This window comes from Odontesthes bonariensis, chromosome 8 (genome assembly GCF_027942865.1).
Source record: "Odontesthes bonariensis isolate fOdoBon6 chromosome 8, fOdoBon6.hap1, whole genome shotgun sequence".
Classification (NCBI taxonomy): Eukaryota; Metazoa; Chordata; class Actinopteri; order Atheriniformes; family Atherinopsidae; genus Odontesthes; species Odontesthes bonariensis.
The window spans coordinates 17,665,823-17,684,764 of NC_134513.1; the positions used below are offsets into that span (position 1 = coordinate 17,665,823).

General features: G+C 40.3%; 1 protein-coding gene across 1 annotated transcript; it reads right to left on the bottom strand.

The window, feature by feature from the left end:
* Positions 1-406: 406 nt before the first annotated feature.
* Positions 407-9,642, bottom strand: LOC142385932 (NXPE family member 3-like). Its single transcript, XM_075472609.1, has 6 exons — positions 9,592-9,642; positions 5,723-6,157; positions 4,957-5,252; positions 2,438-2,508; positions 1,050-1,256; positions 407-969 (listed from the first exon to the last, which is right to left on the bottom strand). Exons 1-6 carry the CDS (start codon positions 9,640-9,642, stop codon positions 407-409), a joined length of 1,623 nt encoding a protein of 540 aa, XP_075328724.1.
* Positions 9,643-18,942: the final 9,300 nt, after the last annotated feature.

Genomic DNA, 18,942 nt, shown 5'->3' on the forward strand with positions numbered 1-18,942 from the left:
ACTCTTTTAGGCCGAACAGGAAAGGTAAGAAACTGACACTGGAAATTCAATCATCCCTTATTTCCAGAGAATTGTTCAAAAGTAATTGTAAATTTAACCAAACATTACGTGCTTCCAACAGTACAAGTCTCTTCAGTTCCAGCTGAAGAGGGAGCCATCAAAACATCTTAATTTTCAATAAAATATAAATTTGTTTGGTGATATCATTTCTTACCTCACTGTACACAATTCATCATATGGCAGATATTATGCTACACGTAATGGAGACGTTCATTACACACAGTAAAAAAAAAAAAAAAAATTTTAAATAAAGGATGGCTGGTTTCCTTATTGTAATTTGACAGAGCTGATGGAATAAAGTGTATGTTTTGTTTTGTTTTTTTAAATGTGCATATTTTTCTGGCTATTAAGCCCTTCGAATGACAGTGCCAACACATGTGTGCGACAAGAGAACATTAATCATATTCTTTATAATGGGAGGTTGTGGATGTAGGTTGTGTGGCAGGTGGTGGGCCAAAGTCATCTCCCAGGCATCCACCAGACAAACCTTTAATCCTTTGAACATGGTCCTTAGCACCTTGTCGCGTTGCAGTGAATACCAATCGCTGTTGGTCAGTGTCTCATAGAGCGTCAGAGCTTTAGGGTTTGCAGTCCGGATGACGACCAGTGTATCTGGAGCCCTATCCAGCAGCCGCAACACCGCCCTGCGGATGCTCAGCAACCGCCGGATGTAGACCTCAATAGGGAAAGTACTGAAGTGGGACCAAATGCCAATAACTATAACAGTGTTGGCGCCTCCAACCACACTGTCTAGTTTGTTGGCAATATAGTGTAGCTGACTGACTGGGACGTTGGCAAAACGGATGGGAGGACCATGGCAGTGGTATGTTACTAATATGTTGTTAGCATAGTCAAGGGCCATTAAAGGTCCATTTTTCTTCAGGCTGTGCAGGTTAAACTCTTTGAGATCTAAAAGTATGACAAGAACAGATTAGGCTGCATTGTGAACGGAATCAATTTGCGGTCAAAATCCCTAATGGGTAGCTTACCTGGTAGTGCTGTGACAATGTATTCAAACCACTGCCTGATTGTGGAGTCTCCATAAAGGTGGACAACCTTGCCTTTCAGACACTGGCTGATGGCTTTGGATGTGTTGAACTGGTGAACTATGGTGCCATCTAAGGCTCGCCATGCACCCTGATAGTAATAGCCAGAGGGTCCAGTATTCATGACATCGCTTTTCCTCTCTGATTGACCTGGGAAGAGGTAAAAAAATATGATATAATTCTTTTTTTTCACTATTCCAAACAAAAAATAACATTTCCAAAAAAAGGGCTAATTATAAATTGTCTGGCTAAGCTGTCTTTGAAAGTGCAGTTCATTCAGGAAATTGAATATATTTCTCAGTCTTATAAAGCTTTAATATAGGAAAAGTTTGGGTATTTTACATAATTCTGATTCACAAGTTATTGGCAAGTAAGTTTTAAAGCCAGTTAAGAGTTTGTCATTTCTTGTTTTGGGGAGTTTCACCAGCTGTTCCTGAGTGACTGCCCTTTTGAGGTCTCTCCACAGATTTTTTTATGATGTTTCAAGTGAGCCAGTGAGGATCACTGCAAAATATTCAGCCTATGCCTCTTACGGTAAGACCTAATTCAAGAAAGTGTCACGTCCATGGGGTTTTCGCCATGTTTTTAGTTCTTGTTTAGTTTTAGTTTTGTCATGTTAAGTTTTTCTCATGCCTTAGTTTCAAGCTCATGTTTAGTTTTAGTTTTGCCATGTTTTAGTGTTCTCTCATGCCTTAGTTTTCTAGTCCAGGTCCGGTATTTAGTTTAGCCATGTTTTCCCCATAGTTTCTGTTGCTCTGCCATCACCTCCGTTCACACCACCTGTGTTTTTCCCCTCAGCTGCACTCACTCACCTATCATTCAGTCAGTATTTAGTTTCCAGGTTTCCTCATTCACTTTGTCAGATCCTTATACCCTTCACACCAAGCTAGGTTAAGTAATATCATGTCAATTCAAGTTCATTGTTTTTTCATAGCCTTAGTCATGTTTCGTTTTCCACAGTCTAGTTTTGGTATCCGGCTTTGTTTTGACCTTTGTTTTGAAATAATAAATCAAGTTTGGTTTTTGAAGTCCGCATTCGTGTCCTTTTCGACACCTCGCATCTCCAAACCTGACCGAAAGTTTTACACTGTGTAAGATGTAAATATAATGAGGCTGCAATTATTTGCAAATCTCATAAAGCAATATTTGACTCATAATAGAACACAGAAAACTTATCAAGTGTTGGTTGAAAGTGTGAGATTTTACTTTCACTTTTATGAAAAATATGAGCTTGTCTTGAATTTGATGGCTCAAAAAATGGCTCAAAAAATGAGACTGGGGCAACAGAAGGCTATGGCGACATGGTGATGGTTGTAAATATTGGACTTTACCCTTTAATTTTGGCAACACACTGATGTTTGCAGGTCCTGAGGCCGGAAGAAAGACTTTCATGTTGACACCACTAAAGCAAAGCACAGAACATTTCGCACATGTCACACAATTAACAAAAACTAGACAACATTTGAATCAACTAAATATAAATAAACACATAAAGACATAAACCTGAAGTTAAAACTGCGATAAATCACATCATTACATAAACTATAGCTACATGAAAGTTCAGCATGCTGGCATTTCTATTTCTGCATTTTATGGTGTTTACATAGTTTCAAGACACATTGGTGCATTAACGTGATAAGAGTGAATCAAACAGTACTTTAGAGAGGAAAACTATTTTTACAAGGAAGCATTGCTTACTAACAGTATTCATGATTAAAAATATATTCTTGCAAGGGTGCACAAATGTGGTTCAGTGAGGATTGGAATTGTGACGAGCATGACGCTACCATACTGTTTCAGCAGTGTTAGATTACAGTGTGGTAGTATTTTCACCATTTTTTGGCTACTTATTGCTACTCAGAGGAAAAAGTAGTAGGATTTGTAATAATATTTGCAGTAGTTGAATAGTAACCATGACTGTACAAGTAACAGAAATACCAGGATACAACATTTAATAGTAGCTGTAATGGTATTACCCATTAAAAGTAATGTTATTGATAGGCTACCGGCTGTGGTACAGTTTGAAATAGGATCTATTCAATTTATCACCGTCACAGTCAAACACATTTCCTGTTTGAACATCAAGTAAAGGAGCTGTAGCTTGATTGGAAAATATTTTGACTATTATTTTAAAGGGTGGAATGCTCTCTTTGGGTCGGGAATGAGATCCTTCCCCAAGTGGAGGAGTTCAAGTATCTCGGGGTCTTGTTCACGAGTGAGGGACGAATGGAACAGGAGATTGACAGACGGATTGGTGCGGCGTCTGCAGTGATGCGGGCTCTGCACCGGCCCGTCGTGGTGAAGAAAAAGCTGAGAAGGCGAAGCTCTCGATTTACCGGTCAATCTATGTTCCTACCCTCACCTATGGTCACGAGCTGTGGGTAGTGACCGAAAGAACGAGATCGCGAATACAAGCGGCCGAAATGAGTTTCCTCCGCAGGGTGTCTGGGCTCTCCCTTAGAGATAGGGTGAGAAGCTCGGTCATCCGGGAGGGGCTCGGAGTAGAACCGCTGCTCCTCCGCATCGAGAGGAGTCAGATGAGGTGGCTCAGGCATCTGGTTAGGATGCCTCCTGGATGCCTCCCCGGTGAGGTGTTCCGGGCCCGTCCCACTGGGAGGAGGCCCCGGGGAAGACCCAGGACACGTTGGAGAGACTATGTCTCTCGGCTGGCCTGGGAACGCCTCGGGGTCCCCCCAGAAGAGCTGGAGGAAGTGGCCGGGGACAGGGACGTCTGGGTCTCTTTGCTCAAGCTGCTGCCCCCGCGACCCGATCCCCGGACCAGCGGAAGATAATGGATGGATGGATGGATGGATTTTAATCCTTTAAATCATCACAACGATTTGTGAAAACTGTTGTGACCTCGTGGAACAGAAATGTTGCCTCGTGATGACAGTTTTCCACAACCAGGTGTTACTTTACATGCCCGTCATGTTTGCGTTGTCTGTGTTTACTGTGCATGCGTCTGGTGTGAGCTTAAAGGGATAGTTCGCCTCTTTTGACATGAAGCTGTATGACATTCCATATTAGCAATATCATTTATGAACATTGACTTACCCCCTGCTGCGTCCTGTGAGCCGAGTTCCAGCCTCATTTTGGCGTTGATGAAGGTAGTCTATGTTACAACATCTTTAAAGGAAGTGTCATTCTCACCAATAACTACTTGGCTGGGGTCCCGAAAATAAAGCGTCTTGCTTCTCAAAACAATATGCGTTCAAAAGAGTAATACATTTGCATCACAAAATCGTGATCTGAAAAAGTCAGACCTCACAATCACTTGGCGCTATTTTCTCTCTCCCTTCGTATCACTGCATGCTGTGTAAACTGTGCAGACCGAAGTGCAGGAACGCTTTATTTTCGGGATCCTAGCAAACTAGCAGGACTACCTACGTCAACGCCAAAACGAGGCTGGAACTCGGCTCACAGGACGCAGCAGGCGGTAAGTCAATGTTCATAAATGATATTGCTAATATGGGATGTCATACAGCTTCATGTCAAAAGAGGCGAACTATCCCTTTAAAACTAAACACTGCACATTCAGCAAAGAAACTTCACATTAAACTCTGGCCATTCAACAGCTGACAAAGTTAACAACTAAATAGTAATATAACGTCACATTTTGTAACCATTGCAAACTGTCTGAGCCTTTTTTCATATTGCAAGGTCAACAGAATGGTTGTATATGTGTTTAGGAGCTGGTGTGGTCTGAAAATATACGTTTTAGTCTCAGGCTCAATTGTCTGACTGAAATACTGGATTTATAGGCCTAATCACTGATCTGCATGCTAACTTTGTTGGCAATATGAATTTTCAATACCTTTCTGCAAAGAATGTTTACATTGGCAACACTTGCCTTTGAAAAAGCATCTCCTCCTTGGGCTTGAGGTTTTGTTTAAATCCTCCGACTTTGTGGGTGACCCTGGCACCACAGTCTAATTTTGCTGGTTTGTAGCAGAACCACAGATCACCGGTGTGAAGGTCAGTGTAGTTGCATAGCTGATGCTGGGTTGCATTGAGGCATACATTACAGGTGGTAGTTTCAGTGACTGAGCCTGAGCGAAAGATGCTTTCGAAATAAATTCTGTCAGGCTGCTCTTGGGTCAGTTTTCGCAGTACTGTGACTGCCTCACTCGAATGAACCAGAGTCACCTGTTAAGATGGAGAACAAGAATTTTAAACAAAAGGCACATCAAGCAAGATCTGGTACCTGTTCTACAAGTTAAGTCAAATGAAGTGATATAACCAATAATAATAATAGAAGCAGGAAATTAGATTCATCATAGATTATAAAAACATATGGAGAACAGTTTCATGAATCCCATCCCCAAGCAGCAATAGCCCAGTCCTGGCAGGTCCATCAATAAGAGTTCTCCACATGTTTGCATTCAAAGTGTTTAGTGGGTGTTATATTAAACATAAGAGCAAAACTATAGAGCAACTAATGGTGTAATTGCCATTCTGTACATTGTAAGCTAAATACTGACAGTAGTAAGTTCTAAGTTCCTTTTGCTAAAAATAAAAAGAAGCTGGCTCGTAGTTCAAGTCATTTTTTTAGTTATATAGTTGAACGAGTGAACTTTCACCAATATTAGATTCATTTGTCTGAACTTTACAATTACCTCAACTTGTGCGCTTCCTTCCCAGGTTAAAGAGAATACAGCGGAGTAGGAGCCATTGCGATGATCCACCACTTGCCCCGCCACACCTGCTTGAAGATTAAGGTTGTGCAGCCGGGCAAGTAAAATATCTCCCCCAGTCTTCTTGGCATTGCCACTGAAGTCATAAATCTTGATCAGAACCTCCAGCTGATCCCCTACATGCCACTGTCCCCCTCCACTCCGTGGGAGAATGGTAAAAATACTGTGAGCTGGATCACTGGTCTCGGTCAGGGGAAAAGGAGATGGTAACAGTGGACTTTCAGGCCATGCAATGGCATCTAGTAGGATGTTTACCTCTTGAGCCTCCTTTGGGGACAGTGGCTGGAATGTACAGGGGTTTTTACTCTTTGGAGGGTCAGTGAAAACGATTGGTGGGATGGTAACTTTATCCTGGAACTGGAAGAAAATTCAAATAAATTAAATAGAGACACACTCCTACTATTCATAGGAACAACAGCAATAACTCTGTCAACATCAATTGGGATTAGCACCTAATTTCCCCATACATATGTATTTGCTCCACAATACACGGATTATGCCCCCTAACATTGAGAATTTAAATTTTTATTTTTATTTATCTATTTTGTGGATGGATCAACTTCACTTCTAGCCTGGCTGACGCGTCCACATCTCGATGAGATGGTGGTCTGGGAACTAGGTGAGCATTTTCTCGTATTTGAGGCGTGGCTTACGAATGCCTAGAGCCGTTTATTTGGCGCTACAAATGTCTATCAAATGGCGTCTGGTTCTTCCCATGCTGCTTTGCACACGATTCATGGCCAATTGTATCACTTATACCAGATGACGTATGTAGAGCGACAGAAATTTGACGAGGACGAAGAAGAAAAAAAAGTAAAATAACAGTAAACTTGCGTTTTAAGCTACTTAAAACACTTTCTAAGGCTGCATCGAACGGTAACGTTGTGTCCGCTGCCATGTTGGATTAACACTCGCATAGACGCGCATAGACGTCGTCATCGTCTTGCTGCCCCCCCCCCCGTTCTGTGATTGGTTCCCTAACTCAGGTAAAAATAAGGGCGGTGGTTTCCAGGCTGCCTTTGCAGTGTGAATGAAATCGCGCGCAAAGCATCATGGGAATTCCCAGGCTACAACACTTCAGCAATAAAAGGCTGTCAACAGTTTTCATGTCCAGTTTTATGGAATATGCACATGGAATTACCATGTCAAAATAACATAATTCAAGGGGAAAAGGTAAGAGATTGGACTGGCCAATAGTAATTTTTGTGGAAAAACTTGTTAAAAGATGTATGAACCACAACATGTGCACTGCATAACTTTACAGAGATTCCTTTTATTTAAATACGAATACTGCATCTTACCACTTATTGCCATCTGTTATCAAATGAGAGGGAAAAGGAGAGTAAGCAGTAAAGTTAGCTTGCCACTTTTGCTAGCCTTTAGCACAACCCGTGTACGACTACTGCCATGTAAAGTCATATCAGTGATAACCGAAGAGACAGAGACCAGCATCAGAAAAAAAGATGTAGGTTGTTCAGAGGGAGTGACGATTAACAATTAACATCTAATGCAAAAGATACTAAAATGGACACAGAAACTTGCATTCATCATTTTGCAGATTTTACGATGGTAAAGACAGTTAGTTGCAGTCAGTTTGGCAGCCATGAAAAGCAACTGTTTCATTGAAATATAAGTAAAAAGATTGTATTTTTCTCTCTGGGTTTGTGTCAGGCAGAATCAAAGAAACATACCACTTCCCTCTAACCAAGGATTCAGGTCACCTAATACTGTTTGAAATATAAAATGACCATATATATTTTATTATTGTGCAGATGATATACAGTCATAGTGTAATTTAGAAAAGTTAATATAATTTTAGGGAAAAAACTCTTTCATGAACTTCTCTGTGTAGGCTCCATCCCACAGCCAACTATTGATTAATATTATTATTGTTGTTAATAATATAATTATTATATTTTCTACAAAAGGAAACTGTTACAATAAAAAAATAAATAAAATCATTTACAATGAAAAGTTTTACATTGTAGTGTTGGTTAAAGCCAAAATATCCAGCTGTTTTGGGGAAGCAGTTTTCTTTAATGATTTTCTTTCTTTTGATGAGATAAACTGGCAGCATGGAAATTATAGGTTTATGAAAGCCTCGTTAAATTTTGAAACATTGCTGTGGTCACCCAGCTTAAGAGCTGAATTGTGAGGGGGGTAAAAAAAAAAACTGAAATAATCTTTTTTGACAAACTTAAAACTTAAAGTTTCTAAGAGGACCCACATTCTCTTCTACTTAAAGCTGCAATTTAAAAAGTTCTCACCTCTATGATGTGCATTCTACACAGCAGGATCATTAGGACACATGCAGCCAAGAGTAGGAAGATGAAGCTAGGCTTCAGGTAAGCTCCACCCTTCATCATCAGTGAAGATGTCGTCTGGTACCGCAAGATAAAAAAGCAAAAAAACAACACAAGTTACGTTTCTGTCGGGTAAGTAAGAAAATAAAATGTGTTGTGTCAGTTTGCTAAAATGTATCTCAGTTGTTTTATTTCTGTTGTTCGTGACTTGAGAACAAGTGAAAAAAGGTTTGGTGAGGATTCAGTTTCTGCCCTCCCTTGAACATTTCCTTTATCTGTGACAAATAGACTTTTTGGTAAGAGAAAAACCATTCATGTGTTCTTCTGTTCTGCCATAAATTGTTGTGATCAGTAGTTTGTCGTTTTGTTTCATTTGGATTTTTGAAGCTCAGATTTTAGGTTTTTATGACTACTTTTACTTTATTTTTTATGTCTTGACGTTGCTCTTTGTTGAGTTTTTTACTTTTTAGAGTTCATCCTGTACCGGTTATCAGTATCTACTTGATTTCCTGTTTCTTTATTTCTTGTTCGGTTCAGTTTCAAGTTCTTGGTTTCTAGCCTGTATCTGTTTGGTTTTCTGTGGCTGTTACGTGCCATTATCCCTAAATGTCTTCAGTTCATCATGTCTGTAGATCACCAAGTTATCTTTCTGTCTTTCTCATTTACTCACCTGCAGTGTGACTTATCATTTTCTAAAAGTCACATCCATGTTGCTGTTTTTTTCTTTCCCTTTTCCATAGCTTTTACTCAGGTTATCAATTCTTCATGTATTGTGACAGCTTTATTCTATTTTCTGTATGGGTCCTGAACAGAAGGTACACATAGTATGATTGAATCAAACTGAAGATTCTTTGCGATCTGTTGGCTTCTTTAGCAAGAATACTTTCTATGAATTGGGATTATATAGATACAACTACAATAAATTGGACTGATAGTGGATAGTAAGTAATTGATTTAACTGAACTAGATTAGGAACTGGATTAAAGTTTGATTTAATTAGGCAATATCATATTGGACTTGAATAAGGCTTGTTTCTTTTTCTAACTTCATTCGGTGTTTCGCTATTGGAATCGCCTTGGCGTGACCAACTGCGGAAGCTCCAGTGACACAACATGTGTCAGTGACAGACAGGTCGAGCTGTACTGGGGCCCCGCCCCCTTGTACTATACAGCCAACCCATCCCTCCAAACTCATTTCTCGCTTTCTTCCCGTGAGGAATGAAACGAAGCTCCTTCAGCTAATCTAGCAGAGCTAGCCTGGACATCTGCTTAACAGTTCTCAGCGGACCCGTAAAGGGCTCACATCACCGAACGCGGCTCTAGGTTCGGTTTGGATTGGCCGAGTAAGTAGCTATTCACCGTCCTTTTGAGCATTACTAAGGTTTTCTAGAGCCATCCCATACTCAGAGCGACCAGGAGTTGACCAGAGGAAGTTAGCTTGGGCTAAACCCCAGGGGCTAACGCTAATAACCGTCAGCTAACGCGTTACGGCGAGTTGCACAGCTGTGTATTCATCAATATCCCCCTTTCCAGGTACCATGTCTAAGGGCGCGTCCATCTTGGGCCGGGACCCTCATCCCGTGTACATCACTTGCATGGGCTCTAAACACACCCAAGCATCGCTGGCCGACCCCCAGTCGTGCAACCACTGTGCGTCGATGCCAGAAAAGATCCTGGAAAGAAGGCTGAAGGTGGCAGTGGCTAACAACCGGGACCCCCACCTGTCAGCAGCCACCCAACAGACAGTAACCATCACCCATCAGCGGCAAGCAACAAAGTGCTGGGCCGACATGATGGAGGATGGGTCCCCAGAATGGCCTCCCCTATTTGAGCTCGAAGGGGAGCCTGGCGATGTGGACGCAGAGGGCGACGTCAACTCTGACCTCCTCGACATGGACGAAATGGAGGAAGAGGAGGATGAGTCCACCTTTCCTGTCCAACAGTCTAGGCCCCCAAGCGCATCAGATACTGTTCCACCAGTACACAGTAATCTGTATGAGGTCTGTAAACGGGCTGCATCAAAATTTGGAGTGCAATGGCCAGCAGCCTAGGACGCTGAGGGGACAGAGAGATATTTGTCTGATGGCAAAAGGCTCCCACCAGCCCAGCCACCATCAAAGCAGCTTGCATGAAGTAAATGAGCCGGTACTGGTCCAGCCCATTTAAGAGTAAGCTTCCAATCAAGGGCTACTCTAAGCTAGAGATCCATGGCATGGGTGAACTGGGGCTGGCCGAACTCCCAGTAGTGGAGCTTTCGGTGGCTTCTCACCTCCACCCCAACGCTCTCTCTCAGCCTCCTCCACCACTTCTCTGCCCAGCAAAACGGAGCGCCTCACCGCCTCCATTTTCCAGAGGATGTACAAGTATGCAGCACAGTCAGTATGCTCTCTGAATGCAACCACACTGCTGTCCGCATATCAGGCAGAGATCCTGGATAGCAGCATCTGCTGGGCTTTAAATAGTTTAGGGCTTCAGGAGATTTATGCAATCCGGGAGTGGTCTATATCTCCCATAGTGAAACACCGAACGAAGTTAGAAAAAGAACGTAGATGGCTCAAACAGATGGCTTCAAAACAGTTTGCACTCTCAATCACAGAATTGTGGAAAATATGCAACACTTTGGTGCAGATATTGAAGGACTTTAGCTTTCTCAAGAAGTACAGTCTGTTATGTTCTTTCTTCAAGATTGCCTCAGTGTTGCATTTCTAATCTAGTCTGCTGTCCAGATAGACTCCCAGGTATCTGTATTTCTCAACCACCTCCACCTCTTTACCTAGAATAGAGACAGTGTTTGGCTTATTTCTGGTCCTTCCAAATTCCACAATTATCTATTTTGTTTTGTTTAGGTTCAAAATTAAGTAATTGTTTCAGTTCAGTACGATCCCCTGTGGTACTCCGGTACTGCTGGCCTCCTTCTCAGACTCATAACCCTTCAGTCTCACAAACTGGGGTCTCTTTGTCAGGTAGTCAATAATCCAGGTGGTTGTTGAAGCATCCACGTTTCTTTTTGGAGCTTCTTGCATAGTAGTGCAAACTGAATTGTATTAAAAGCACTACAGAAATCAAAGAACATGATCCTCACTGTGCTGCCTGTTTTGTCTAGATGACAGTTTGCTCAAAGAAGATGATTGCAGGTAGATGATGGCATCTTCAACACCAACCACAGGATGATAAGCAAACTGTAGTGGCTCTTGAAAGCTCTCAACATCTTACTTAGGTGAGCTAATAACAGTCTCTTCAGAACTTTCTTGATATGGGATGTTAGGGCAACTGGTCTGTAGTCACTTAGGGCAGTTGCATGAGATTTATAAGGTAGCCAAACAAGGTAGGATATGTTCCACAGCACTGAAACTTTCTCATGACACAGATAAGGTTGAAGAGGTGCTGTGGAATCCGATATATAGCTACAGGCCTTCAGGACTGACTGACAGACACCATCTGGACCTGCAGTTTAGTCTCACCAGCCACTCCTTCAACTGACTATTGGAGACACTCAGGCTCCAAAATGTCACCCTCCACCTTAGTCATAGTTCATAACACAGCCCTACCAACATCTCCCCACACATTAGGATGCAATGAGACCCTTTTTGCCTCCCCCTCCACCCTGTATTTCATTTTTTATCTTTTGCCTTTAATCTGTGGAACCACAAACAGATGTGAAAGGTGACCAATAGATTTGATTTATGGAAAAAAATAAGATGAAAAGTTTAGATACAAGGGTTTCCCCCAACAGAGAATCTATAAGGAGCAAACGTTGACTAACTGCTGCTATGTCCACATAACCCTAACTCTTATGTCTATGCATCTTTGTCACGCCCATGGACTCTCGTTTTTAGTTTTATGTTACGTTTTTGTGTTCATGTCTTGTTTTTTTGGTTCTTAGTCCATGTTTAGTTTAGTCATGTCCTAGTTTGCCTGCACTCTGTTTATTAGTTCACTCACTTCACCTGTGTTTTTTCCCTCAGCTGCACTCACTCTCCAATCACTCTCACACCCTATTTAGTTTCCAGTCTCCGGATCTTTGTTGCCATTCATGCCTACCTTGTTTGCTCTCCATGCCAAGAAACCTTGTTTGTTCCATGTTCCTCGTCCCTTCCCAAGTTAAAGGGGAACTCCGGGGCATTTGAAGCGCATTTCCATTGCTAGAGGTAGTCAAATACTGACGGTAGGACACAGACATGTCAGATAAAGCAGTAAAATCCAGCCAGTGGATTTGGATCAGAAGATGCAATAGCAGCTGGGGGCCCAGCAGGGGGGGCACTTAGGGTAAACAGACTTTTGAAAAAGCAAAGAAGTTCAAGCTATTTAAGTGGAGGGTGTGGCACATGTGATCCTTTTGAAACCAGGCGGCCATTTTGGGTGAGTTGGCTTGGAGTGAGTTGTATGGCTTTGTTTTTGCTGGCATTGTTAGTAATTATAGGACTGTTTAGGTGAGTTTGTCGGCTGAATCTGCTAGTATGTCTTGTCCTGCCTCCACCTCTGGCACCCTCTATATTTTCATTACCCCCTACCCGAACCAGGGTTTGAATCCCATTCCTGCTTTCTTACCTCTTTTATTTCTTCCCCTACCCGAACCAGGGTTTGCATCCCCATCCCGCTGTGACTGGTGTGCAGTTGGTGAGAGGCTGAGGTAGCTTGTGGCTGTAAAAGATGGTTGTTGTGGTGTGAGGAGCAGTGATGGCTGGCATTAGGGGAGTGACTCTGGGACGCCAGTGGTCATTGTCTAGCCTCCTGGAGGTGTCGTGGGCCCAACTAGACGAAACACTGATGAAAGGAGGTCCCCACCTGATGACCCCAATGATATGTTGGTCAGCACTGCTCACTGATCTATATAATAGGGAGTGTAGGGAATTATTCACTGAGTCTGGTCCTTTATTTTATTTTATTTTATTTTTATTTTCTTTAGCACAAGTTTCTTGTGTTTATATTGAATTTTGTTGAATGAAAATCCGCAAATTCCATGCTTTTACATGCTCCCAAAGGTTCATAAGAACTTGACGAATCCTGAAGGGAGACCTATCATTTCAGGTAATGGGTCTTTAACTGAGCCTTGCTCACAATTTGTGGATTATTTCATTAAGCCTTTAGTGCGAGATCTGCCTTCTTTCATCGAAGACTCAACTGATGTATTATGCAAAATCAGAGAAATCACAGACCTTACAAATTGCTATATGGTAACATTTGATGTAGCCGCCTTATATACTAATATTGACCACCAGGAGGGGCTTGCAGCTCTTCAATATTATTTGTCATACAGGTCTGATGCTTTGCCACCTAATCAATTTTTACTCCATCTCACAGAATGGACTTTACACAATAATGTGTTTCTTTTCCAAGACTCATTATACAGGCAACTGAAGGGCACCGCCATGGGTGCATGTTTTGCGCCTAATTATGCCAATTTGTTTTTGGGTTATTGGGAAGAACAGTACATATACAATCAATCTAAAAATCTTTTCTGTGATAAGATGGTGTTCTGGTCACGTTTTATCGACGATATCTTGTTGATGTGGTCAGGGACTGAGAGTGAGCTACTACAGTTTCATGAGTACTTAAATCTTACGAATCCAAACATAAAACTGTCCATTGAATACTCAAGAACATCAATCACTTTCTTGGATTTGTTGATTTCCATCGATGATGACAATGTTTTGCACACTTCTATATATAGGAAGAGCTCTGACAGAAATACACTATTGAGGGCTGATAGTTTTCACACAAAAAGTCTAAAAAATAATATTCCCTTTGGCCAGTTTCAGCGTCTCAGACGCATTTGTGACAAAGACACTGATTTTGAAGAGCAAGCTCAAGACATGAAATCTAGGTTTTGTACAAGAGGTTATTCTCCTGAGTTAATTGACAATGCCACAGCGAAGGCTCGCTCAATACCTCGTTCAGATCTTTTAAAAAAGAAAAATAAGAAAACTGATCGAGCCAAGACTACCTCTAGACCCTGTTTCGTCACCCAATATAGCAGGTGTGCCCAAAGAATGAAACAAATAATCACATCTAATTGGAAGATAATACAGAGTGATTCACTTTTAAGAAGTGTCTTTCCAGATCCACCCATTACTGTATTCCAGAGAGCACCATCTATAAAGGATAAACTTGTAAGAAGCTTCCTACCGGCCCCCAAACAAAAAACATGGCTACAGACAGAATTAAGGGGAACTTATAAATGTGGCTCTTGCAAACATTGTGAAGGAGTTGTCCAAAGTAAGAGTTTTCATGACCCGAGAACACAGAGAGAATACAAGACAAATGGATTTATCAATTGCAAATCTGAATATGTGGTGTACTGTCTGAAATGCCCATGTGGATGTTTTTATGTGGGCAGGACAAATAGAAAACTTAAAGAGCGTTTTTATGAACACAAGTATGCAATTAGAGTCCAGAATGAAGACTACCCCATGGCCAAGCACTATAAGGATGTACACCACAGTGACCCTTCAAGCCTGAAAATTCAAGGGGTTGAAATAGTTAAAACATCAGTACGTGGTGGTGACAAACTCAAGTTATTACTACAAAGGGAAACCTTTTGGATTTGGAAACTAAAAGCAATGGAATTTCCAGGCTTGAATGAGGAAATAGATTATGTGCCTTTTTTGTGACTGTTTTTAATTTTCCATGGTTTTGTAAGAAAATATAGGGCCTAGATCTATTTACATTCTATGTACATATATGTAGGTTGTGTGATCTCACAGCAAGTGTAATGTGTATATTTTCTTGATTGAATTTTGTGAATGTTTACTGTCTTATGCTGGGAACCGTGTGAGAGGCGGGCCCAAAGTTGTTTTGGTAGTTTGATTGACAGCTCTCGGCTGCTGAGCGCTGTGTTGAGAGGCGGGCTCAGCAGTGTGGAGAAGCTCAGCACTAATTGTATAGTTGTCTGCACCTGTCCTTACCTACACCCTTAACAAATGCACTACTCTGTTCTTTTGTGTTACTGCCCTGAAGAAGGCACTCATGCCGCTACGCGTGGGCCTTGTTTTTAAGATGTCCAAGTAGGACTTGTCAAGTAATAAAGACATTTTAATTGGGAGTGCCTTAGTCAGAGAATTTCTCATTTTTTTAACTTGGTCTTTATTCTATTTGAAGTTAATAAGTCAAGACAAATAACAAGAATATTTTGCACCATCAAATTTTGGTATGTGACAATACTTTCAAACTCAACAGAGACAACTTAGGCAGCAACAACATTCCCTCTGTGCACAGTATAATTGTATCAAAGCTGTTAACCTTTCAAACCCCAAGTTTATTGAAACACCAAAGATTTTTTGATGGATGACATGATGTTTCATTGTTATTTTTGCAGCAATTGTAATCAGGGTTGGGGAGTAACGGATTACATGTAACGGCGTTACGGTAAAAGGATACAAAATAAAAGTAACTGTAATCCGTTACAGTGCAAGCAAAAACGATGTACTCAGATTACAGTTACATTCAGTGAGAATGGGGGTTACTTAACAGGATTACAATTTGTGCGAGGTTGCAGTGACAGAAGTACAGACTGGCAGGGTCGGACTGGGGAAAAAAATCGGCCCTGGCAATTTTCCCCGGGACCAGCCCCCCCCCCCCTCAGTATTAATTAGTATCTCCAATCTAATTAAATAAAAATAAAAAAACGAGCACATACCGCTCATACAGTCAATGGCATGTACCCATAGAAAAAATACACACTCACACACACAATGTACCATCAAATTTAACATCTGGCAATCATTTGGATCTTATAAGAGAGAACAAACATTTGAGAATAGTCTGTCGAACACTGAATAAATGCAGCAGTAACTTGTCTACAGTAATTGCAGCATCTATTGCTAAAGATTAACAAAGCTAAGGTGTAGTTGAGTGTGACTGGTTTGGTGACACAACACTGTATATACATAAGAACTGTGATAAAAGGTACCAACTAGTGTGCCAGACATGTACATCAAACAAGTGAATTAAATAAAACAAGAACCATCAAATGCATTTTTTTTTGCTATAAAGATACAAATATACTGTGATTCTCTGGTGTTTTATCAAATACCTTTAGTTGCAGTATGGTTACAGCAAATACAGTGTTATAGACTCACCTATACAGACTTTGCAGCTTTTCACTCTCTGCCCTCGACCCTATACTTCCTGTTCATCAGCACAAGTCTACACAGGCACAGCAGAGGCAATTTGACGAATAGCTTTGCCTACTTTTACTGACTGCACTCACATGAGGAAAACCAGCTATTTGACACATTCTTATACATGAACTCAAGTAAGTTTAAAAATTTGGATGGAAAAAATATTGGTTTAAAATACAATTTTTGCCTTTCCAAATACCTAGTATCATATTTCACTCTGCCCCTTATATATATATATATATATGTTTATATATATGTAAAACTGATGCATAACTATAATATATGTATAAATCAATAACTTGTTATTGACATACTCATAATCTAAAACACAAGGTAAGAATATATGCATATATACCCAAGGTAAGAATGATCAACTAATAAAAACTTGTTCATAGCATGTCTTACCCTCAGCAGAGATCTTTTTGGAAAAGATCTAGTGAACCTCATAAAATGTTTTGTTATCCTGAAGTTAACTTGACTGATTTTCAGTGAAGTTTGTTCTTTTTGCTTGAATTCCACATAGTGCATGCAAGTATGGTGCCCATGCACAGCTTTACGGAAATTGTATCTTTGTTCATTGCTAATCCAAAATGTCAGATAGCTGCTTGATATTGCCTCAGAGAGAAGTACACAGAGAGCTCAGTGCAAGGTCAATGCCCCGTTTCACACATCTTTTGGATGTCAGTCATCTGACCAAGGTCCACCTCTTCACCAGATTTCACCAGTTTTCAGGTGGAACAAACAAATGAGCAACACAGCAAAAACAAACCCACACCGCCTTGTCTCTTTGTGCTGGATGAATAAAATAACTATGAGATACTCTTGTCTTTATGGAAGGCTTGATATGCCAAAATTGATTTAATGTTTAAAAAGTATATTTTTCATGTATTCATTTATCACATCGTACTAAAATGAAAACATGGCATTCATTAAACCTAATGTCATGAAAGGAGACGCCCATTTTTTCACAAGCTGACAAGTTCCAGAGGGCTTACTGTCTGTCTGTGACATGCTTTGGTCAAATAACAAAGAGAGACAGTGCAGCTGCTCCTTTCTATTCCACATTTCTTTCCAGATGGATAATTATAGGGCTAGGAATGACCCACCCAACTGCAACCTGTCCCTCTCTTTCTAATTGTCTGTCTCTTTTAAAACATTTATTGCCCAATAACCTTTGGAGCATGTTCTTATGATATGAGAGAGCATTCAGGAAAGGGTCTGGGAGCTCAGATAGCACACCAAACTGGTAAGATAATTGACAGGAGAAAATACTTACCAGTACCAGTTTTATTAGAATAAAATATGTATATGAAATAAATATAAATACAATACTTATACTACTTATAGTTATGTCTAACCAAATTAACTTTTTATCCTCTCTTTAAGAGCCCTGAAAGGCAAGTAGTGAGGCTCTACTGAGTCTAAATACTGAGTCTAACTGAAGTGTCTTCCTTTTGGTTTGAAATGCATTTCAGCAACAGCTGGGGAGATGGTTTTGACCATGGACTGTTTTGTGCCAGTGAGTGCAAAGGCTCATGGGAACACACATTTTTTTCAGCAGTCATTAGTCTAGTATTGAACTTATGGTCACTGCAGTTGTGTTTAGTATGAATTTTAATTGTTATGAATGTGTTTATTGGTTTTCAACATTTTGACCAAAATGAGCAAGAACAATTTTAAGATAATTGGCAATGACTTACCTTGAGTGAACTTTCTATGGATCTAAATTTGGCCTGACAAGTGGACGCTCATCTGCCTGGATGTTATGTATAATATCATGTTGAGATATGTGTTTGACAGCAAATGTATAGATTGAATGTAAGTGAAAGCAAAGTGAGCTGGAATATATATGATAGTTTTATTCTATATAAAAATAATATGATCATTTCACTGTGTTATTTTGTTTATAAATCTTTTTTTTTACTGACAGAAATGGAGGGAGAAAAAGGTTAATTGGGGGGGGGAAGTTTTAATGGATCTTCTTTTTTTTTTTTTTTACCGGGACTTTTTCTATTTTCTTTTCTTTTTGTGCTATGTGACCACTGAAGAAAATGTGTCATTTTTATCTTTTGTTTTTCTGTGTGACCGCAGTGAATCATAAAGACGGCATAGAAATTATGTCAGACTACAGAGTGGAGTTTGTATGGAGTTTTGTACAACAGTACCTGAAAGTATGTTATTGTTTGCACTGGAAACGTGGACTAAATGTATAAAATACTGTGTAATTGCATGCATTACAATTTTTGCTATGTGGTTGCAAGCCTTCTATTGAAGACATTCCTACAAAAATACGAAGAAATGGAGAATATCCAAATGCATACGACTATCAAGGAAGGCCTTTGGCTATGATTTATCTAGAATCTTTTTCACTTTGATAGTGTCATGACACTGTAAATCAAGCGGATGTCATGAAAGCTAATGAATGTGTAGTTGCAGTATGACTCAAAAAAAAATGTCTAAAAACTTATTTGGGAGCGAAAGCACTGAACGAAGAATAGCTTAAATCATATTTGACAGATTCTATTCATGTGATTGTCTTATGTTAAATTTAAACTTGTTAAAATGTTTTGAGGAGGAAGAAAACTGCTAAATATATTGTTACATAGACCAGCGCACATAATTTACAAACCATCACTGCTGATGGAGATTACATTTCTCAACCGAACACCAACAATCAACGATATCAAATAAGTCATAAATGGCAAAAAGTTCTAAAAAAA

Bases quoted from the DNA above. Each gene is read 5' to 3' on its own strand.
- LOC142385932 (XM_075472609.1), bottom strand. From the start codon at position 9,642: ATGGTACCTGGAAAGGGGGATATTGATGAATACACAGCTGTGCAACTC. The intron at 2,509-4,956 runs GCAAGTGTTGCC...GCTTTGCTTTAG, and splicing joins GAGGAGATGCTTTTTCAAAG to TGGTGTCAACATGAAAGTCT. The intron at 1,257-2,437 runs GTAAAGTCCAAT...ACCTCTTCCCAG, and splicing joins TGTGTTGCCAAAATTAAAGG to GTCAATCAGAGAGGAAAAGC.